This window comes from Zootermopsis nevadensis, unplaced genomic scaffold (assembly GCF_977971745.1).
Source record: "Zootermopsis nevadensis isolate Lab colony 2312 unplaced genomic scaffold, Znev_1.0 Znev_ptg000010l, whole genome shotgun sequence".
Taxonomy (NCBI): domain Eukaryota; kingdom Metazoa; phylum Arthropoda; class Insecta; order Blattodea; family Termopsidae; genus Zootermopsis; species Zootermopsis nevadensis.
In genome coordinates, this window is record NW_028259142.1 from 15,170,363 (window position 1) to 15,193,996 (window position 23,634).

Sequence of the window (23,634 nt, forward strand, 5' to 3'; positions counted from 1 at the left end):
CAATCTCACCCGGTTGCTGTCTGCTTCGGTGTCTGCAGCAACAGGCTCCTGCAGGAATCGATGTGTGAACACCGAGTCTCAGCACGCCTGGGCCTCTGCCTTGTGTGTTCTCTGCAGGAACTGGGCCTTTATGAGACGGCATGTCAAAGAGCGTGTGAGGCGCAGACCTCGATCGTCATAGTCACAGTACATCAGATTCAGTCCGACAGCGTACGGTTCTGCAGTGTATCGTGTGGGGAGATTTTTGAAATATGTTCTGAAAATTTTTGAAAATTTTCGTAAAATCAAAAAATGTTGGAAATTGTCCAAAAATCGCACAAAACGAGAAATTTTTGAAAATTTCCGCCTTCAATTTTTTTTTCAATATTTTCAAAATTTTTATGATTTTGTGCGCGTTTCAGACAATTTCCAGCATTTTCTGATTTTTCAAAAATTTTCAAAATTATCAAAAAAATTTCAAAACTCTCCGTAAGAGATACATGCCTGCCACGGTAAATGCCTCACTCTGTCTCTGCCGGACTCGGCCCCTATCTCACCCGGTTGCTGTCTGCTTCGGTGTCTGCAGCAACAGGCTCCTGCAGGAATCGATGTGTGGTCACCGAGTCTCAGCACGCCTCGGCCTCTTCCTTGTGTGTTCTCTGCAGGAACTGGGCCTTTATGAGACGGCATGTCAAAGAGCGTGTGAGGCGCAGACCTCGATCGTGATAGACACAGTACATCAGATACAGTCCGACAGCGTACGGTTCTGCAGTGCATCGTGTGGGGAGATTTTTGAAATATATTTTGAAAATTTTGAAAATTTTCGTAAAATCAAAAAATGTTGGAAATTGTCCAAAAATCGCACAAAACGAGAAATTTTTGAAAATTTCCGCCTTCAATTTGTTTTTAAAATTTTCAAAAAAAATTTATTTTGTGCGCGTTTCAGACAATTTCCAGCATTTTCTGATTTTTCAAAAATTTTCAAAATTATCAAAAAAATTTCAAAACTCTCCGTAAGAGATTCATGCCTGCCACGGTAAATGCCTCACTCTGTCTCTGCCGGACTCGGCCTCTATCTCACCCGGTTGCTGTCTGCTTCGGTGTCTGCAGCAACAGGCTCCTGCAGGAATCGATGTGTGAACACCGAGTCTCAGCACGCCTGGGCCTCTGCCTTGTGTGTTCTCTGCAGGAACTGGGCCTTTATGAGACGGCATGTCAAAGAGCGTGTGAGGCGCAGACCTCGATCGTGATAGACACAGTACATCAGATACAGTCCGACAACGTACGGTTCTGCAGTGCATCGTGTGGGGAGATTTTTGAAATATATTTTGAAAATTTTGAAAATTTTCGTAAAATCAAAAAATGTTGGAAATTGTCTAAAAATCGCACAAAACTAGAAATTTTTGAAAATTTCCGCCTTGAAATTTTTTTTCAAAATTTTCAAATTTTTTTGATTTTGTTCGCGTTTCAGACAATTTCCAGCATTTTCTGATTTTTCGAAAATTTCCAAAATTTTCAAAAAAAATTCAAAACTCTCCGTAAGAAATTCATGCCTGCCACGGTAAATGGCTCACTCTGTCTCTGCCGGACTCGGCCCCTATCTCACCCGGTTGCTGTCTGCCTCTGTGTCTGCAGCAACAGGCTCCTGCAGGAATCGATGTGTGAACACCGAGTCTCAGCACACCTCGGCCTCTGCCTTGTGTGTTCTCTGCAGGAACTGGGCCTTTATGAGACGGCATGTCAAAGAGCGTGTGAGGCGCAGACCTCGATCGTGATAGACACAGTACATCAGATACAGTCCGACAGCGTACGGTTCTGCAGTGCATCGTGTGGGGAGATTTTTGAAATATATTTTGAAAATTTTGAAAATTTTCGTAAAATCAAAAAATGTTGGAAATTGTCCAAAAATCGCACAAAACGAGAAATTTTTGAAAATTTCCGCTTTCAAATTTTTTTTTTAAATTTTCAAAAAAAATTTATTTTGTGCGCGTTTCAGACAATTTCCAGCATTTTCTGATTTTTCGAAAATTTTCAAAATTATCAAAAAAATTTCAAAACTCTCCGTAAGAGATTCATGCCTGCCACGGTAAATGCCTCACTCTGTCTCTGCCGGACTCGGCCTCTATCTCACCCGGTTGCTGTCTGCTTCGGTGTCTGCAGCAACAGGCTCCTGCAGGAATCGATGTGTGAACACCGAGTCTCAGCACGCCTGGGCCTCTGCCTTGTGTGTTCTCTGCAGGAACTGGGCCTTTATGAGACGGCATGTCAAAGAGCGTGTGAGGCGCAGACCTCGATCGTGATAGACACAGTACATCAGATACAGTCCGACAACGTACGGTTCTGCAGTGCATCGTGTGGGGAGATTTTTGAAATATATTTTGAAAATTTTGAAAATTTTCGTAAAATCAAAAAATGTTGGAAATTGTCTAAAAATCGCACAAAACTAGAAATTTTTGAAAATTTCCGCCTTGAAATTTTTTTCAAAATTTTCAAAATTTTTTGATTTTGTTCGCGTTTCAGACAATTTCCAGCATTTTCTGATTTTTCGAAAATTTCCAAAATTTTCAAAAAAATTTCAAAACTCTCCGTAAGAAATTCATGCCTGCCACGGTAAATGGCTCACTCTGTCTCTGCCGGACTCGGCCTCTATCTCACCCGGTTGCTGTCTGCCTCTGTGTCTGCAGCAACAGGCTCCTGCAGGAATCGATGTGTGAACACCGAGTCTCAGCACACCTCGGCCTCTGCCTTGTGTGTTCTCTGCAGGAACTGGGCCTTTATGAGACGGCATGTCAAAGAGCGTGTGAGGCGCAGACCTCGATCGTCATAGTCACAGTACATCAGATACAGTCCGACAGCGTACGGTTCTGCAGTGCATCGTGTGGGGAGATTTTTGAAATATGTTCTGAAAATTTTGAAAATTTTCGTAAAATCAAAAAATGTTGGAAATTGTCCAAAAATCGCACAAAACGAGAAATTTTTGAAAATTTCCGCCTTCAATTTTTTTTCAATATTTTCAAAATTTTTGTGATTTTGTGCGCGTTTCAGACAATTTCCAGCATTTTCTGATTTTTCAAAATTTTTCAAAATTATCAAAAAATTTTCAAAACTCTCCGTAAGAGATTCATGCCTGCCACGGTAAATGCCTCACTCTGTCTCTGCCGGACTCGGCCCCTATCTCACCCGGTTGCTGTCTGCTTCGGTGTCTGCAGCAACACGCTCCTGCAGGAATCGATGTGTGAACACCGAGTCTCAGCACGCCTGGGCCTCTGCCTTGTGTGTTCTCTGCAGGAACTGGGCCTTTATGAGACGGCATGTCAAAGAGCGTGTGAGGCGCAGACCTCGATCGTGATAGACACAGTACATCAGATACAGTCCGACAACGTACGGTTCTGCAGTGCATCGTGTGGGGAGATTTTTGAAATATATTTTGAAAATTTTGAAAATTTTCGTAAAATCAAAAAATGTTGGAAATTGTCTAAAAATCGCACAAAACTAGAAATTTTTGAAAATTTCCGCCTTGAAATTTTTTTCAAAATTTTCAAAATTTTTTGATTTTGTTCGCGTTTCAGACAATTTCCAGCATTTTCTGATTTTTCGAAAATTTCCAAAATTTTCAAAAAAATTTCAAAACTCTCCGTAAGAAATTCATGCCTGCCACGGTAAATGGCTCACTCTGTCTCTGCCGGACTCGGCCTCTATCTCACCCGGTTGCTGTCTGCCTCTGTGTCTGCAGCAACAGGCTCCTGCAGGAATCGATGTGTGAACACCGAGTCTCAGCACACCTCGGCCTCTGCCTTGTGTGTTCTCTGCAGGAACTGGGCCTTTATGAGACGGCATGTCAAAGAGCGTGTGAGGCGCAGACCTCGATCGTCATAGTCACAGTACATCAGATACAGTCCGACAGCGTACGGTTCTGCAGTGCATCGTGTGGGGAGATTTTTGAAATATGTTCTGAAAATTTTGAAAATTTTCGTAAAATCAAAAAATGTTGGAAATTGTCCAAAAATCGCACAAAACGAGAAATTTTTGAAAATTTCCGCCTTCAATTTTTTTTCAATATTTTCAAAATTTTTGTGATTTTGTGCGCGTTTCAGACAATTTCCAGCATTTTCTGATTTTTCAAAATTTTTCAAAATTATCAAAAAATTTTCAAAACTCTCCGTAAGAGATTCATGCCTGCCACGGTAAATGCCTCACTCTGTCTCTGCCGGACTCGGCCCCTATCTCACCCGGTTGCTGTCTGCTTCGGTGTCTGCAGCAACACGCTCCTGCAGGAATCGATGTGTGAACACCGAGTCTCAGCACGCCTCGGCCTCTGCCTTGTGTGTTCTCTGCAGGAACTGGGCCTTTATGAGACGGCATGTCAAAGAGCGTGTGAGGCGCAGACCTCGATCGTCATAGACACAGTACATCAGATACAGTCCGACAGCGAATGGTTCTGCAGTGCATCGTGTGGGGAGATTTTTGAAATATATTTTGAAAATTTTGAAAATCTTCGTAAAATCAAAAAAAGTTGGAAATTGTCCAAAAATCGCTCAAAACGGGAAATTTTTGAAAATTTCCGCTTTCAATTTTTTTTAAAAATTTTCAAAAAATTTTGATTTTGTGCGGGTTTCAGACAATTTCCAGCATTTTCTGATTTTTCGAAAATTTTCAAAATTTTCAAAAAAAATTCAAAACTCTCCGTAAGAGATTCATGCCTGCCACGGTAAATGCCTCACTCTGTCTCTGCCGGACTCGGCCTCTATCTCACCCGGTTGCTGTCTGCTTCGGTGTCTGCAGCAACAGGCTCCTGCAGGAATCGATGTGTGAACACCGAGTCTCAGCACGCCTGGGCCTCTGCCTTGTGTGTTCTCTGCAGGAACTGGGCCTTTATGAGACGGCATGTCAAAGAGCGTGTGAGGCGCAGACCTCGATCGTCATAGACACAGTACATCAGATACAGTCCGACAGCGTACGGTTCTGCAGTGCATCGTGTGGGGAGATTTTTGAAATATATTTTGAAAATTTTCGTAAAATCAAAAAATGTTGGAAATTGTCCAAAAATCGCACAAAACGAGAAATTTTTGAAAATTTCCGCCTTCAAATTTTTTTTTAAATTTTTCAAATTTTTTGGAAAGCGTACGGTTCTGCAGTGCATCGTGTGGGGAGATTTTTGAAATATATTTTGAAAATTTTGAATATTTTCGTTAAATCAAAAAATGTTGGAAATTGTCCAAAAATCGCACAAAACTATCGAAAAATGCTGCGAATTGTCTGAAACGCACACAAAACTAAATTTTTTTAAAAAATTTGAAGGAGGAATGTTTCAAAAATTTCTAGTTTTGTACGATTTTGGGACAATTGTGTCGGAAAAATTAAAAATTGATTTAGTTATTTTCGCTTTCCATGTCAGTTGCAACGATTTACAATTTTTTAAAAAAATTCAAAATTTTTCGAATATATAACCTGTCTAAAAAGCGCACAAAACTAAAAAAATTGGAAAATTTCAACTTCAAAAAATTTGAATCCAAGACATTTTTGGTTTTGTGCACTTTTTAGACAATTTGCAGCATATTTTTAATTTTCGAAAAATTTGAAAATGCGCACAAAACCACCATTTTTTAAAAATTATGAATTACAATTATTTCGGAAAATTTCAAGTTATTTTCGCTTTTCATGTCATTTACAACCATTTATAATTTTTTAAAAATTTCAAAATTTTCGAAGAACCAGAAAATGCTGGAAACTGTCTAGAAAGCGCACAAAACTAAAAAATTGGAAAATTTCAACATCATTTCCATAGGGCGTCTTCATTGTTTATGGGTGTTGCATAAACGATGGAGTTGAAGTGACCCACAGATAAAACTCCAATGGAGTCAGGTCCGGTGACCTCGGTTACCATGCAACTGGGCCACTACATCCAATCCAACACTGAGGGTACTGTTCATGGAGATGATCTCTGACAGGATGGGAGAAGTGCTGGGGCTGACATGCATAAACCACATGTCTTGTATTCCACGGTACATCTTCAAGGAGACGTGGCAAGTGTCTTCTTATGAATCGCCAATATGAAGGTCCTCTTAGACGCGATGAAAGCATGTGTGGATCAATAAGCATGTCGCCAACAATTCCTGCCCAAACGTCAAATGAAAGTATTTGCTGGAAGCTGGACTCACTTTTACATAGTCATTCATTGAAACTTTCTTTGTCTATTATTTCAAAAATGAAACATTTGCGATCCAATGTTTGGTGAAAACAGGATTATTGTAAGTGGGGATGAGGACACTGCTAACTAGATGGCTTACCGAACACAAAGGTCCATCACCGAATAAACCAAAGCCCTCCACCGGACCCTGTCCTGGGCCAACAAAATCCAGTCTCCTTCAACTCCTATATCCTATAGATCACTCCTGACATTATCCTTCCATCTACGTCTAGGTCTCCCCAGCGGTCTCTTCCCCTCAGGTTTCCCAACCAGTACCCGGTGGACACCTCTTGTCCCATCCATGCGCGCTACATGCCCCGCACATCTCATTCTTCTCGACTTAATCACCCTGACAATATTGGGGGGAGGAGTACAGATTTTTAAGCTCATCATTATGCAGTTTATGAGGACACTACATACTAAGGAAATCTGTATTTTGTTATAAGGCCATGAAGGATACATATAAACTGGACATATACAGGAAGTATGGAAAAGTATCTTGAAAAGTATGACTGGAAGACAAAAAAACATTTGGCATTATATATACTCCAGCCAGAATAGAAAGTAACAACTTTATCACGTATATTTTGATTACTGGATCTTAGAAAAATAGTTTGTATGAATATGTCAAATAGATTAAAGTGATGGTGTCCTTTGGCAGGCTGACATATTGGAACTTCACAAAAACTTACCAACTTCTGTACCAAAGGGCCACTATCATCGTCTCGTTTCCTCACTGCTGTCTGCTTCCCAAGTCACTCTCCACACCCAGCATGTAGTCTCAGGAAACTGTTCCACTACTAACTGGTATCACTGTTATGTGGAGTTTTCTGTCACCAGAACAGTTTTATTCATACCCTTCACCTACCACAAACATTTTCACTTCCTAACATCTGCTGAAAATGCTGACATTTCAACATGTGAGATCTTGTGTGTGGTAAACTTCTGTCATATCTGCTCTAACAAACATTTTCTCTTTCTCATGTACTTTTAGTTTGGAACCCCTTAGTGGTAATTGTACGCATTGTATGAGGTTGTGGTTAGCAAATAATTTTTTTTTAGGAAAACCTTGGAGAGAAGGTGGAAAATTTGGTTGAGACGACATAAATTAAGCAGACTGAAATTAATCATATGCAAATGTAGGAGACTAGTGGCAGTGAATCTGTGGGTACAAGTGCTATTACTCTTTATTTTTTATGACCCAAGCAAAACACAACTTTCCTGTGCCATGTTTCAGGGCCTTCTAAACTAAAAATAAAAAGTATGTGTTAAAACTGGAGTCCAACTTGTCTACTATTTCCAATATGGAAGGTATGAAAGGAAGTTTGTAATACAAATTTGATTCCTCACAAGACAATCAAGGTTGATCCTGATCTGACGGCTAGAGCCATCTAGTAGTGAATCACGAGGGACTTGGGTGAAAAATGGCGCTGAATTTTGCTTACAAATGATCTCGTTCACGCTCATAAGGTTCTAAAGTTGTTATGGTCTCATTTAATAATCCAAGAAAGACTCTGGCTTTAAAACCACGATTATATAAGATATATTGGTAACTGGTAGTAAAATAAAATGTTTATTATCCTTACTATATTAAATTGGCTACATAATAATAAATAAATGTTGCTTGTTAACACAATACTAAACATTTTGAATTTACCATTGTACCAAAAGAGCATGGTTTTGATTGCATTGGCAAACTGAGTTTTGAAGCCTTTACAATTATCCTACTAGCTTCTAAATATGTGCCTTGATTGTGTAACAATCCATGAACTCTTGTATGATGTATAATTTACTGTCAAGTCAGCTAATGGATCAATCTTTTGAACACAGAGTTATTTTAGATGCTATAATCAAACTTCTTTTGTTTGCATATTTTTTACGGTATGCTATAATTTCAGCTGGTGAAAAATTGCACATACTAATTGGAATTAACTGTCAACAGAAGTCAGATGTTTCTTTGTATTCATATCACACCAAACAATGTGACAGCAAACAAGGCAGATTTGTAAGCGATAATTAAATAATCAGGCACTTGAAGTTATAAATCTACTGAATTTGTACAATGTAAAATAAAGTTTTCTATAAGAATAGCTACACACTTCTACATTCAACAACCTATGATTTTATATAACTGGTACTCTACAGAACTGCTTGGCTTAAAAATACTGGGAGCAATGTGCTAAAATACTTATATCAGAAATTGAACATTAGTATTCACTTAGGAAAACAAAAATAATTTAATTACTGTAAATAAAACAAAATATTTTATTCTAATTAGAGTTCTAAATAACAACCAAGCTACTATTATTAAACATATATATATCCTAAAATGCAAGGAAGAATCCTGTAGCCCCTTATGAAAAATAACTATAATAAAATAAAAGAACTGACAAATTATACATAGAAATAAAATTAAGTACTTCCTCTAAAGAATCAGATGTCAGAAAATATGTAAGTGAAAACTGGACATAACCCTTCACTCTTGACATTTCTACTTACACTACAAGAATAACAGTTATTTGCTCATTATATATGTTAAGAAATAAAAATAATTTTATATATAGTACCAATTTACCTCAATGGAATATCAGAAAGTCTCAAACTTATATTCAGTTGCAGCATTTTAATTGTAAAAATTTAGTGAACTATGTTTTATCTCTTCTTAATGCTGAAGAATATTTGTATCATGAACATTGGACAATCACACATATTCTGATGTGGACCTTGTACATGAGCACAAATACCAATTAATCACAATTAAAGAGACAACTTTGGGGGCCAAAATACCAAGCAAGACTATCTTTTCTGTTGATAAGAAACAAATTAAACTGACTGATAATCATTATCAACAAAATGTACAATAAACACATTTCCTTTACCCGACATATTTTAGGGTTCTCACAATTTATGTTTTTATTCATCATAGTAATATATTAAATAATTTACTGAAAAAACACTAAGTATCAATAAATTACAAATATCTAAATTAATTTCTTCATTCATTTTACAGCTTAAAACTGCAAGACGCAAGGCCTAAAACGTATGTTCATAGAAATCTAAAACATATATTCAATAAGTGATGTTATATCACATATTGCATCTTAACAATGAAGAGAGAAATTTGAGGATAAATTTGTGGCGTTTCAAAAGAATTTGACCTAATGTGTTTATTTACTGCAATTAACTGCCATTATTTTAACTTTCATGGCAAAAAAATCTCAGCCACACTGTTCTATATTCAATTACTTAACTTTATAAGTATTTAGACCTTGCAACAATGACACTGTTTTGGAATGATTATTACACATGCTAAAACATTTAATTATCACTAAAACTTCCATAAATTTTAAAAACCCTTGTGTATACCAAAGAGGTTCTACACCTGCAACTTAAACATATTTTACCTAGATGGGCAGGAACATTACTTTTACAACAGGCAGATTTAAAGTTCTCAAGAAGCCAAGGACATTCAAACTGTCTTGCTGGCACTTGGGGAAGGAGAGGAAGTAGAGCCCCTCCTAATTCCTGACCTCAATACTAGATGGAAGTAACGAGTGCCCCAGCTGCACTTTACCCCCCGGGGAAAGGACCCCCATTACATACTAGATAGGTTGTTAGGTTGGCCCTCCACAGCCAGGCTGGATGAATGGGCTAGAATAAAAACTCTTTGTCTGCACTGGGACTGAACCCTGGTCATCCAGTCTGTAGACAGACACAAAACTGACTGAGCTATCCCAGCTCAATGGCAGCAAGTGTGTCATTTTAAAAAACAATTGCATGCACCTGTTCACAAGCACCTCCCATGAAGATGTCAAGAGACGGTATTCATAAAAGCTCAATATATTGCTAATCTTGACACTATATAGAAGTAATGGTCTTCTTCAAGCTCTGACCACTTTATCCCTACAGAAAGTCTACAGTACCAAGTGGTAGGTGGGCCCCAGAGCTTGTATGCTCACAAGACAGATCCCTTACCCTCTGTGAATTGAACCATTGTCATTCAACCCAGAGCTAGTCACTTTACTGACATATATTTGTGGGACAGTAACATTTAATTCTAATAAACAGAACTTCTTGAATGACTATATAGGATGGTGTCACATCTAAGTAGTCCTACTTAATGAATAATAACATAAATTTCTTCTGAATCATTATTACTATGTCATTTTAACCTACAAATGTAGCTTATGACCCAAATAAGTAAAAAGACCAGATATTTGCCAACAAGCCTAAAAATCTTAGTTAAGACAATTTTTAATCATACAACAGACTGGTTTTATGGGTTTACACATAGCAGTTCTAACCTATTTGCACAGTGAATTGAATTTTAATATCCGAAAGATGAAAATTAATTCTTGGCACCAGACATTTTGAGAATAATAACATTTGAGAACTTCTGACCAAAAGAAGTGTTTAATGTAAAAAATAACATCACCAATACCTGATCATCACTTCAGCATACTTTCCTGAGCATTCTGTGGTTTACTGGTTCAGTTAATTCTATAAACATTCAAAAATGTGAAGCGTGAGACAGAGTTCATGAATCACTACTCTGAATAAAGTTCTGAATGTTTTATACCAGTCTGTTCAATGGGACTGCAGTTCTACTATCTCATCTCTGTTGTCACACATCATTAATGCAAATGGCTGCACTGCCCAACAGAAATTCTATATTAGAACGCAATGTCATAACTTAACAAAACAGTAAAGTGCAGCAAGTCACATGATGCAACTTACTTAAGAAGCAGGTCATAGTCTGCATAACCAGCTCTGTGGCTGTTGATGTATTTGGCATGGATTTCTGGCTCGAGGTAACTCACTTTCACAGACTCCTCCTCCTTCATTGCATTTCTCCACTCCATCTGAAAAAACAACAGATGTTAACACAATAACATGCAATGAAGATATATAGGAAACAAAACAATTATGGCATTCTGCATTGTTTTCTGAAAGGAATAATTATTAGTCACAAAATCAACTCACCTTAAAGGCAAGCCCTGGATATAAGATACAAAACAGAAAGTAAGAGAGGTGACATTAGATTGAAAGGGATGGGCAGTCAATGACAACAGCACTGAACCCATCTTCAATATATCTTCTTTAGAGTTAACTTTACAAAGTAGACTCTAGTAGTAGAATCCAAATGTTAAAACTGCTAATGTTAAAGCCAGAAAATACCCAAAATCCTATGCTGGTTCTAGCTACTTCTCATCCTCACAACCTACATAGATAACACCCGTCTTAACCTTTATCATCTTGTCATGTCTTATGGCCAGTCCAGCTTTACATGTTGTGTTGAAGTTCAACCAGCAGCCTTGTAATACAGGGGTTTAAATTCCCTTTTCCTGTGCGATAAAGGAAAATATTGAAAATATGCAGTCCAAGAGGTTTCTCCATTAAAACCATGTATGTATTTCTGATTTCCCCTGAGTTATATATGTCTGACCCATTCTGACCTTCATTTAAATAAATAAGTGGATGGATGAATTTACTTACCAGCCTTAGAAATCGCTCCCTAGGTAGCACAAACTGGTCTCCTCCCATGATTTTAAGCATTTCGGACCTCTCACACCATGGCCAAATCATGTAGTCTAGCATTCCTGGCTTATCACCTACAATTACAAATTAAAGCATTATAATACAAAATGTGCTAATTATTTGCTTAAGTTTACAGTGCTAACTGCTTGCTGTACTGACTATTATTTTTATTACAATAAAGTTAATTTTTTCCTATACTAAGGGAAGAGGGGTTTGTAGTACCAGTGTCCTCATGTCCATCAATCCCCAAGCCTGTCCTGCATAATAACTTTTAAACCAAAAGATGGATTGTTATAAAACCTTGTATCGGCACACCATATGGTGCCATCAAACATTTGTACTACTTAAATTCCTGTTACTAATAATGTGAGTTATGTTAGTAATACTATTTAATACATGGTCCTGAAATGTTGTGTGGTACTATAGCTTCAAAAAATAAAGAACTGTTTACTGCGGTAATTTATTGCAGAATTTAAAAAAAACATGGTGATTGAATGAACTCTATATTAGTGATAGTATCCAGAGCTTGTTTAATTAAGTTAGAATAAATTTATGTTTTGTTAACGTAATTTAAAGAATAATTATACAGAGTGATTCAAAATGTTAGGGCCAAACTGAAGGAGCGTATAGAGGGACTCAGAGAGAACAACTTTCGAGTAGGAATCCATGTCCTCCAAAGTTATCCTGAGTCAGTGGTCTGATAACATACCTGTTGTAAGTTTGGTTTGTAAGATTGCTAATGTAATCCTTGTACATTAATAAGAAACAAAATTAAGCTAGTAGGAGAATAGCAAAATATGATTATTTCAGCGGTATGTTATCAGACTTCCCTACCTTCAATGGCCTCAACTGACTCAGGATAACTTCGGAGGACATGGATTCCTATTCGAAAGTTGTTCTCTCTGAGTCCCAATCCTTCAGTTTGGCCCTAACCTTTTGAATCACCCTGTGTATATATATATATATATATATATATATATATATATATATATATATATGATAAAGTCCATTCACAGAAACCATATCTAAATTCAGTATAACTAACTTTTGGCATTTACCTCCGAAGAATGGCTTTGATCTTGAAACGATCTCCCTCTCAAAGACATCCAGTGCCTTCATAACAGCATCCAAGAATTCTCTATCCATGTTTTGATAAAGTCTGTACAGATTTGAAATGACCTGCAAATATAAAATGTACATGTCACTTAATAATAGGAGTTAAAATCTTTTTCATACATTTCTTGGTTTGTGCAGTCAAAGTTCAGTGTAGCCAATATGAATATGTGGATCATGGTCTTCTCGGCTGTAACATCATTTAGGTGGTTACCACTGATTTGAAGGAATGTATCACCTTCATCTATAATTCTATCCTAAATAAAATATCTTACAACACAATGGTAACCACCTACAAGTCTACATGGCATCGTTTGTTAGTTTGTCATCAGTCTTTCGACTGGTTAGATTTGGTCCTCCATTTTCGCCTATCTTGCGCCAATCTCTTCATTTCCACATATTTTTTGCAGCCCACATCCTCAAAAATCTGTGTCACAAACCAGAAAACCACAATCAACATTTTCATTAGATCTCACTCACATCAATATTAATAGTTTCCAAGGCAGAATTCTGTCTGATTCTCAAAGTAGTGACTAATTGCGTGTTGGCTAAAATAGAAGTAGTAGTAGTAGCAGCTGCTGAGGGAATTAAACATTTCTCACTCAAAAACAATAACAAATATGAACTCAAATAACTCTATGGAGCAGGTTTGTGGTCAAGTCTGACTTATTCAATGACAAAATCTGAATTCAAATAAAAAGTTCTCCCAAAAATAAAATAATAGTCCTACTCACTAGTGATGACATTAATTAATATGTACTGCATTTACAATTATATGCTATAAATTTTTTTTGGCTCAACTAGGATTCATTTGTTTGATAACCTGTGCATGAGCACAGCACTAACCTATTGGCTAAATTACATTATCTAAATAAAACCATATGAAAGCCCCTATCCTTCACACTGGAGTGAAACAGGTATAAAGAAATCATAACACAAGATCTGTAGCAGTGGTAGTCCATGCAAAAGGAAAGTAGGCTTTATGAGTTTGGCCCACAACTCCTTATTTTGTAAGTAGGTACAACTTTCTCATGTACAAATTATATTTGTGTTCTTTGGCAAATCACTTTTCACTGTTAAATTTAATACTGTACATTTCCCTTAACAATTTCTACAAACAACATATGGAAAGCAGAGTTAATGGTTTTTTTGAATTTAACAAATTACTTGTTCATACACACCAAATAAATACAGCCAGTACAAACCTTATTGAACTGGTCAATCAAAAGCTTGTCTTTTGCTTTCTTCAAAGGGTCCTTTGGATATAATTGTCTTTGTGGATATTTCTCATCAAGATAATCTGCAATGATCATACTCTCATAGATACAGTCTCCTGATTCCAGCTCTAAGGTTGGAACTTTTCCTAGGGGACTCTTCTCATATAGCCATTCTGGTTTTTCCGTTAGATTTACATTCACTACATCATATCTACAAAATAAGATACAAAATACACTTCAACTTTATATTTCAAGAAGTTCCAGAACAATTGCATCTTTATGTTACAAACTACACATCGATAATTCACCTCTGACTGTTTCATGATGGCACATCATTAGAATAACATACTTAGTCATCAAATCTGGGTCTCTGATGAAGCTGTGCCTCCTATGTGGAATATGCGGACAAATGCAAATAAGGTTGCTTGATGTGAGGTTATGCTTAGGAACTGATATCTCCTATGCATGCATCTTTATGTGATGGAATTATGTCAACTACAGAACCAGGTAGTCAGTATAATTATATCTCTGAAACTACTGGGTAGATCCAGATGAAATTTGACATTGTGAATCTACAAAAAGATGGCAAAGATGACACGTGAGTTTTATTTTGGTTTGTACTTGTCCAACATAACTTACTTTACACTGGAAATTTTCTCTGGATTGCCTTCTCATACATAAGTTTGTGAATGGCTTAAAATAAAGATCTAACTAAAAAATACAACTTTTATGTGAAAAGGTTCTGCAAAATTACTGTATAATTATACATTCAGTATAGTTTGTACTTCTGTTAACTATACCTCAGTAGCTGAGTACAGCACCTTTCACTAGTATAGTAATGGAAAAGTGACATTTATATAAGCAAGCTTACTGTGACAAAGTGAATACTGGACATCACCTTTAAGAACTAACTTCATGGAGAAGAGTCCTTCCTGGGAAGCTAATAATCACTCAGCTTGTAAAATTCCCTACCTTTCATAGAATTAAAGCATTCATTAATATGCTCACAAGATCCTACCACTGGGTCTTATTCTAAGCTAAATGAATTGAGTCTGTGTCTTCACACCCTGTTTCTCGAAGATTCATGTTAATACAGGGAGAACACGTGATATATACCACTTTACTGTAACACTGCTCATGAACTAAAAGGCAGAAGAATGGGAATTAAACACACTTGAATAGGTCATATGATCAAGTTTATAATATTTGTGTCACTTGAGTGTCCAAATCTTTCTACCTGAAGAATCTACTACATGGTCTACCAGCTGGTGACATGGAGATTTCAAGGAAATGCTTATTAGTCTTCTTCCTTCTTCCTGTGGCTCTATAACCCAGTGTGGGTCTTTGCCACCTCCTTTCAGAGGTTTCGGAATCTTTTAAGTGAGCATTTGTGAGTAGTGAGTGACCAGCCCACTGCCTCTGCAGAATTTCTACTCGATCCTGATTTTGTTTGCTAGAGCCATCTAGTAGAGAATCAAGAGAGACATGGGTGAGAAACAGACACTGAATTTTGCTTACAAAACAACTTGTTCATGCTCATAAGGTTCTTTTACATGCCATAAATCTACGACTTGAGACCACTGGCTTTACTCCCCTTCCTAAGGAAGTTGTGCTATGGATCACCCTTAAAAATCCATTGACCTTGGCTGGGTTTAAACCCACAAACCTTGGGCCCAGTGGTGAGCACGCTAACCACTAGTCTACTGAGGGCAACGTTTATTAGACTACTTACGGTATCTTTTTTGCATCAAGCACTAAATGCACCCGCTGTGAATAGGGGTCGAACCTCATACTGTACAATCTTAACTTCCCTTTAGACAAGGGTGGATTCTTGGATCCTGTAAAAATATTCAAATCAACAAATTTTAAATCTAAAACATCACAAAAATGTTTCACTATTAACTCCATGTACAGAGTCTTTCTTGAGAAGCTGACAGTCACTTATGTGATAACTGCCCTGTCTTTTATGGAACCTGACAGTTCATTATTGGGTTCACACCAGCCTGCAGCTGGACCATACCATAAACCAGTAGAATCCAATCCAAACACTCACAGGTCCCCTACTTTTATAAGATAAGTTTTAGCACTATCTTTCAATATATGCACAGATCTCACAAGTGGTTTTCCAAATACAATTTTGTATTTTTTACTTCCCCCAAAAATGTTACTGTCTTGCCCATCACATCCTCCTTGATTTTACCAGCCTATAATATTTGGCAAGTACAAATTATGATTAGATCTAGGAGTGGTTTCTTGTGAATGCAGTAACAAATCTTTGGTTTTCATATGCATGCAATATATTGCTGTTGAGAAACTATCTGCTTCTCAATACTGTTAAAAAAGGGAGGAAATGTTACACCTGAATTTGTCACCACCTTATATACATTCTTTGAAACAGAAACAAAATCTTATCTTACATAATTGCGAATAATGAGGACAAAATGACTTTCTAAAGTTTACTTTATGGCCATGATAATTCACTCTTTCCCTCTGACAGTCATACAAGGTAAACAATTATGGATGAATGTGTATCTTGATTAAATCACAAACAAAAACTAACGCAATTTGGCTTACAACAGCAATACTTTCGCATTGTAATATCTTTATTGTTTTCTATTCTTGACGTAAAAATACGGTAGGAATATTATCAAGGTCTGATATTGCTAGCTGATACATCCGGAAGAATATACAGTATCGCAAACTCGTAATATCATAACAAATTATGTCGATCGGTTCCAAATACCAAATGCACAATAATGAAACTATATATACTTTCTCAAAAATTACATTTTTACATATGAACAAATTATGCTAATTTCTAGGAACAGTAATTGGAAACGTATAGGCAGGGTGTGTCAATGCAATACGTCACACGTATAAATAGAGACGATACAACACATTCATAGCGGTATACAATACTATAAATGTACATAAATATCTATTACTAAAGCATAGAATGTACCCACCTTTACCCAGATGTTTATCACTCATTTTCTGCAATAAACAATTACAATAATACGACTAGATTGAACCTTCAGCTGCCACACCAAATACAACAGTACAGACGTCTGCAAGCACAGCTGTTCTTTGTCAGCGAGTAGGGAAACACACCATACAGTCTATACATGCCCACGCAGCACAGCAAACGGAGACTTTTTGAATTACATAAAAGCCAGTGAAAGAAAATAAAACAATTCGATGTCCAGACATGCGAAAAATAAAATTATATTGTCAAGAATATTAGTTTATTATTAAATCAAAATAATTCTATTGAGTTTGTAGCACACTTCTAATAAACTGGCTGTGAGCTGTTGAAGCTGGCTTTATAGTATGCAGAACTGTCGAGAGATGGACCAGTATGGAGTAGTTTTATCTAAGGTTCTAGGACGGCTTACCACCACCCAATACATTAGCCAATGAGGGATTCGACGCGAACCGCGAAAATATTAACATTTATTGCAGAACAAAAAACATACACAAGAGAAAAAATAACAGTGTCTGTTCGAACAAGATTTTCTTTCCGTCAACACACCGCAATACATGAATGTTGCAGCCCATGATGTTCGAAAAGAAGCATACAGACCTATAGGGAAAACACCTTGCGGGAAATTGATGAAATCAAGGTTGGTGTCAGGAAGAAGTAACAGAAGATTAATTCAGACAACCCCACCTAGTATTCATTTCCCTATACAAAACACTTAACACTGAACTCTGATTTTACTTATTCATTTATATGAGTGTGGTTTCTCAGCGTAAGTGAATAACATAGATAGAAGGAATTTGAGAACAGGTTACTGAGGAGAATATTTGGACACAAGCGACGGAAGTAACAGCAGAACAGAGAAAATTACAATTAAATTATTTGGTTATTCCGTCAAATCACAATGTATTTAAAATAAGATAATTAAAATAATTAAAATATCATTCTGTGTTCCATATCTAATAATCGATTTACACAGAATGATATTTTAATTATTTTAATTATCTTATTTTAAATACATTGTGATTTGACGGAATAACCAAATAATTTAATTTTAATTTAATAAATCACAATATGACGCAACTACACTATTTTAGAGAAAATTACATAATAAGAAACTTCATAACTTGCGCACTTCCAAAATATTATTAAGACGATCAATTAAGGAGGTGTATGGTACATGCAGTACACATGAGGAATCAAGAAAAGTATACAAACTCTAATCGGAAGATCAAGTAACCAGGTGTCGAGGGCCCTTTAAGAATTTAACATAAAAAGAGCGGACTGAAACAGGACATGGTCCAATAACGGACTGTTCTAAACACGACAATGAAACTGTGGGTTCTATAAAAGTCAGGAAATTTCTGCACTAGTTGCGGGACTATTAGTTTGTCAAGAAGTATTCTGCTCTACGTCGTTGATTAATTGACCGAAGCAAAATGTAGGCTACCCTATTTGTTTTAGCCCAATGTTAAATATTCGAAGAAGTGCAATTGAAATCCAAAATAAGACAGCAGGGAATAAATTTTAGCTTTGTTATTCAAACCGCAGTAGGCGGTCTCGGCTCGCCTCTTGTATTTTATTTCAGGTAATTTTATTATCGCTTTTAAGCGACATATCAAATAATTAATCAAAACAGTTGGAAACGCAGTAATGACTCCGTCATATCTTGGAAAGCTGACATTTATTTTGATGTTAGACATACTTTTTCGTACTGCAGATCTTTTGACCAACGCTAGTTACCTTCCAAATTAGCAAATTGATTATAATTACTAATATTATAATTAATGTTATTCATATCGGAGTTTAGCAAACTCGTCTGGCCTGTAGGCCCACTGAAACACGGCCCAGATAGAGTGTAGTGCGCAGAGACGGTTATACTAACTCTGATTTTTCGAGAGTTTCCTTGTCCTTTCACGATAAAAGCCCTCGACCACTTCCATTTCATCACTCCATTTTGATTCTATTCATCATTCCATTTAGATTCAAACGTATTTAAAATTTCCAGTTAGAATAGTGTTGTTAAAAACTTAAGAACCAATTGTCTATCGGTCTATTTTGGATTCGAAAGGTTCCTGAATATCGGCTGGTGCATCGATATCCTGACTGAAATTTTTGGTGATTTTTTCCAGTTCTTCAAGTGAATAGGACTTTAAATATATCATGACCGCTTCATTTTATAATACATAATCATCTTACTATCTCTTTAGGCACTAAATATATTTTGTAGATGACACAGTGAGATAAAATACGGAAGAAAAGCACAAACCAAGCGTCTGTTTTCAGATTGCCATCCTTGTCATCTCTCGTCATACTGGTCTGTGAGTGCCTCTGAACATACTCCCGTTCACCCTCGTATCTATATTTGTTTCTCACAGTCGGCCCACGGTCGGCTCTGTTCTCACCTGCTGCCCGCCCCAAGAGATGGATATCACACATTTATCTCGGTAATTAGTAACTCTTAAGCCACGTGACCTGCCAGTAGGTCTTGAGTCATACTTGAACTTAAGCGTGAGAGAATAAGAGAACGTCAGGTTTCCATGGCTGTAACAGTATCAGGCATGTCCGTTTATTCGTCAGTACGTTTCATCCCCCAAAGTATTTACCAGATTTGGATGGAATTTGGTATTAGGGATGTGGGAAATCCACGACAAAAGTTGTTGAGCGAAATTCGTTTAGATTCTTATCGGTCTAGTATACTTTAGATTAACTCAAATCAAACTCATGAAAAATATTGGTCACATAACTTATTATGTATAAGATGTCATTTACAACTATAATTACTGTTTTAAAGTGTGAATATTAAAAAAATATGACTCTATGACATGCTTAATCTATAGTTATTCTGCGATATCGGCATTGTTGCTGTTTTAATTGTTATTATTTCTATCGTTCTGTTAGTGACATCGTCACTGGACATCGCAGTTACATCTATGGTTCGCCGAGCTTCCTAGCCAGCGGATACCGTGTCTCTTGACAGGGAGTGAAAAGAACCGACCATTCACCTGAACCTAGCGCTGAGGTAACACAATTCATGGAACTTTATTATAATTCCCCATATAGCTTCATAGTGGGGTTTAGCCCACCTAATTAGGCGCAAGCCGTTATTATTCTGAGGAGAATGTTTGGACCCAAAGTTGTCCCTGGTACTGAAACTGAGCATTACGCCAGGCACACGCATGGGGAAATGGATGTAAGTATAGCTTCATGCATTTTGACCCGGGAAGTAAACGGAGATGAGTGATTAGCTTCACACACCGCCCATTTCACCCCCGAGAAAAGAATCCCGATACCTATTTATTGGAGAGGAGACTGAGTGGGCCTCGGAGCCGGTCTGGACGTTGCAGCGAAAAAAGAAAGCTCAGACTGTCGTGAATCGAACCCCAGTCGTCCAGCCCGAAGCCTACCCACTAAAAGAAAGGACGTACCCGGAGCATGGGGAAAATTCCACGATGAGGAACTTAGTAAATTTTACTCTTCACAAAATAATTCTATTATGTGCCATCAGAAAAAATGATGATGGAACAGAGTCCTTCTTAAGAAACCAGTAGCCGCTCAGCTTATCAAGAAGTTCCCGTCCTTTTTATAGAAATCAAAGGCTAATTTTCGTGTTCACATGAGCCGTTTGCACTCAGTCCATAAATACAATATTGTCTTTAAGATTCATCATAATATTATTGTCCCATCTGAATATGCCACTTCTAAGTGATATCTTCCATTCATGTTTCCGACCGAAATATTACAAGCAATCCCTTATCCAAGCCTTGTGGCCTTCCCATACGGCATTTATTGTTATTATTATTATTTAAACCATGGTGTCATCGTAAACCCTATAAACAGGCCACACCACTACAGCAAGCCCCCATATTCACACTGTGTTAATGTAAAAGTTACTTGGAGCTCAAATTTATTATAGCCGTATACACAGCAGATAGTTGAGGAACGAGGGAGAGATTTATAATATGTTACGCGAAGTTTGCTCCCAGCAATCTGGAGGGATCCATTGAAGACGGAGGCGCACACTTCACCGCCCACATCAAACAAAGACAAAAGAGACGCGACGCAGCGAATCAAACTTTTCTAAGCCCGTAGTGAGAGGGAATGAAGACGATGCTGACAAAAGGATGTTAATGGGGCGGATTCAAGGAACGTCTCTCACCCCCACAGTGTAAGTACCAACGGACAAATTCTGTGCGGGAGAGTGGGGGACGGAGAGGAGATTTTCTTTGGAGTCACATAACTACGAAACTCGTGAATAGACACTGGATGTGAAATCTGTTGGACTTTCTGTACATGAAGGATCACTTTCATTCTACAGTGCTTCTGCTGCTGCGACTTCTAAGAATTTTTTCTTTCCTAATCACCAAAGACGTTGAGAGTCTTGGCTAAGTACCAACTTCAAAAACTGACGTAGAAGTTTAGCTGTGAGTTTCGAGAACAGATCAATCAATTTCTCTGGATAAATGGATTCAGCCCCCAACAAAGTGCTGTTATTTCTACCGTATGTCATTTTCATAATTTCGGATACAACACGAAAAACCCATGCTTCTCTTAGGATTATACAGTTAAAACATTTACTGGCTTTTCCATTATTTACAGACAGACATTATTTGACGACACTCTACCAAATGCTGAACATTTTTTGACTCGTTGTGGACGACATGAGCCCACGTGGGATTGCCAGGAAACTTCAACGAAAGAAAGTACTTTGGAGTCCTAGGCGTAAATGCGAGGATAATATTAAAGTGAATCGTAAATAAATAGGATGTGAAGGTGTGAACTGGGTTCGTCTAGTTCAAGATAGTTTCCAGTAGCAGGCTTTTGTGAACACAGTAATATGCCCTCGAGTTCGATACAAATTGGTGAATATCTTGAACAGGTGAGTGACTACCATCTTCCAAGCAAGGTCTCCGCTCCATAATTAGAATCAGTTAGTTAGTTCGGTGCCAAGTTATTTACCCAGGTTTAAACAATATATTGTCTTCTATGCGGAAAGCACCTGATTCAAAATCGAACCGGACGTTTCAAACATTGTTTCCTTCAAAATTTCAAGCAAATTCCGAAATGCTTTGTTAACATTAAACATCCATCCCCTACCAGTATTTCACGTTCCGACCGCTTTACTGTAGGGAAAGTACCACCCGGTAACAAGCGGCTAAGAGTGTCTGTGGACTACAGAATTGTCAGTCAGGACGCGGAGGCCAAATTCGGCTCTGAGAGTAAGGTGGTCAGAAAATTAAAGTTAACCAATGTCGTCATCTTTTCTGATACAAATATGAACAAGGTTTTCGAAGCAAACGGATTTTAACAAACTGTTTATCATAAATGCATATCTACATAGTTTACTCATTTGACAGTCATCCCGAAAATAGCACGTCCATGAAGATTGTGTGTAATATCAGCATTACTGCATGCCTACAGTCATACGGACGTACAAACACGGCCAATTTCATAGGAAATACGAATTGTATCAATCGTAGCTAAAAACCAAAACAACTGTTAGAAAGCAACAGTCCGCAATCCATGGCTTCAAACGAGTGTCTTGAAGTAACAAACTAGCAATGGCGACGAGTCGGCCAAAAGGTCACGTGACCGGATCTATGACGTGTACTGCTTTTCCTCCACTTCCGGCCTGTAGGAACTAAGAACGACGGGTTAGGAGCTCACGAAGAGATTATGAAGCAATAATTGCAGGGGTTGAAACCCTAGTAAGGGAGGGGGTGTGTGACTGCTCTGAATATTCATGTGAAGCTGGAAGTCAGAAGAAATTATGTACAGTCCATTCTGCTTGCATCAGCTAATTCGGTCGGTGGAACTTTCAACGGCGGTTAGAAGAGTAATCAAATCTGTACGTAAAATACGACTGCGCCCCCACCTTTTAAATATTATTTAAAGAAAGTAATTTACAATTTGATACCATTACAAAATTAATATTAAAAAGGGAAAAATTAAAAGTACGTATTGTAAAAATTATCTTGTTTTTTAACATTATTTTAAAACCGGTTAGAACGAACTGCGTTCTGGTTGTGATAATACTGTAAGAAGATTTTCAGCTCTAAATTTCATTTTCAATTGATATGGATGCAAGGGAATTAAGACATTCTCTTACACCGCAGAACATAAATACGTATGACCATACGCTCGCGCTAAGTTACTATCCTGGCATTCGCCTGGAGGTACTGAGAATAACCGCTAAAAACCTCAGTCAGATTAGCTGGTCTCCGGGTAGAGATTTGAACACGGAATGTCTTGAATACGAGTGTTAACCACCATTCGGCCGTAGCGTTCGGCCCTCACACGATTATAAATAAAAACAGCTTAGTGCAATGAAACTACATGCAAGCATTGGCCTCATTACCGGCTCCTTCTTCCATTCTTTTATTTACTCTTTTGTACAGTGCTTTTACAAAGAGCGGAAAAGTGTAAAAGAATTGTTAAACGACAATCACCATACTTTTTTATTTCACGGCTATGATTCAGAGAAGGAAGTCAGAGCAAGTTAAAACCATCTATCACACGTTTGTAACTGGATTCAACCATTTCCGCACGAATCAACCCGGCACTGAGCGGCCGCTACAGCTGCTGCCACCAGGGGTGGACAGAACACAGCCTCAACACCA

General features: G+C 37.6%; 1 protein-coding gene across 4 annotated transcripts; it reads right to left on the minus strand.

The window, feature by feature from the left end:
- Nucleotides 1-6,694: 6,694 nt before the first annotated feature.
- Nucleotides 6,695-17,159, minus strand: LOC110829188 (pyrimidodiazepine synthase). 4 transcript variants are annotated; one of them, XM_022062670.2, is made up of 7 exons: nucleotides 17,001-17,159; nucleotides 15,767-15,872; nucleotides 14,023-14,245; nucleotides 12,763-12,883; nucleotides 11,663-11,778; nucleotides 10,904-11,028; nucleotides 6,695-6,996 (listed from the first exon to the last, which is right to left on the minus strand). In XM_022062670.2, exons 1-7 carry the CDS (start codon nucleotides 17,023-17,025, stop codon nucleotides 6,948-6,950), a joined length of 765 nt encoding a protein of 254 aa, XP_021918362.1. In that variant the 5' UTR covers nucleotides 17,026-17,159; the 3' UTR covers nucleotides 6,695-6,947. The 4 variants fall into 4 exon arrangements, with proteins under 4 accessions (XP_021918362.1, XP_021918365.1, XP_021918364.1 ...); XM_022062673.2 differs by lacking the exon at nucleotides 6,695-6,996 and adding an exon at nucleotides 7,717-10,666; XM_022062672.2 differs by lacking the exon at nucleotides 6,695-6,996 and adding an exon at nucleotides 7,717-10,818.
- Between the last annotated feature and the right edge of the window lie 6,475 nt (nucleotides 17,160-23,634).

What these genes read in the sequence shown, in the direction of transcription:
- LOC110829188 (XM_022062670.2), bottom strand. Translation starts at nt 17,025, where the DNA reads ATGAGTGATAAACATCTGGGTAAAG. An exon ending in GGGAGCGATTTCTAAGGCTG is followed by an intron (nt 11,029 to 11,662) that starts GTAAGTAAATTC and finishes TTGTTTTTTCAG; the next exon opens with ATGGAGTGGAGAAATGCAAT. An exon ending in GACTATGACCTGCTTCTTAA is followed by an intron (nt 6,997 to 10,903) that starts GTAAGTTGCATC and finishes TTCTGGTGACAG; the next exon opens with AAAACTCCACATAACAGTGA.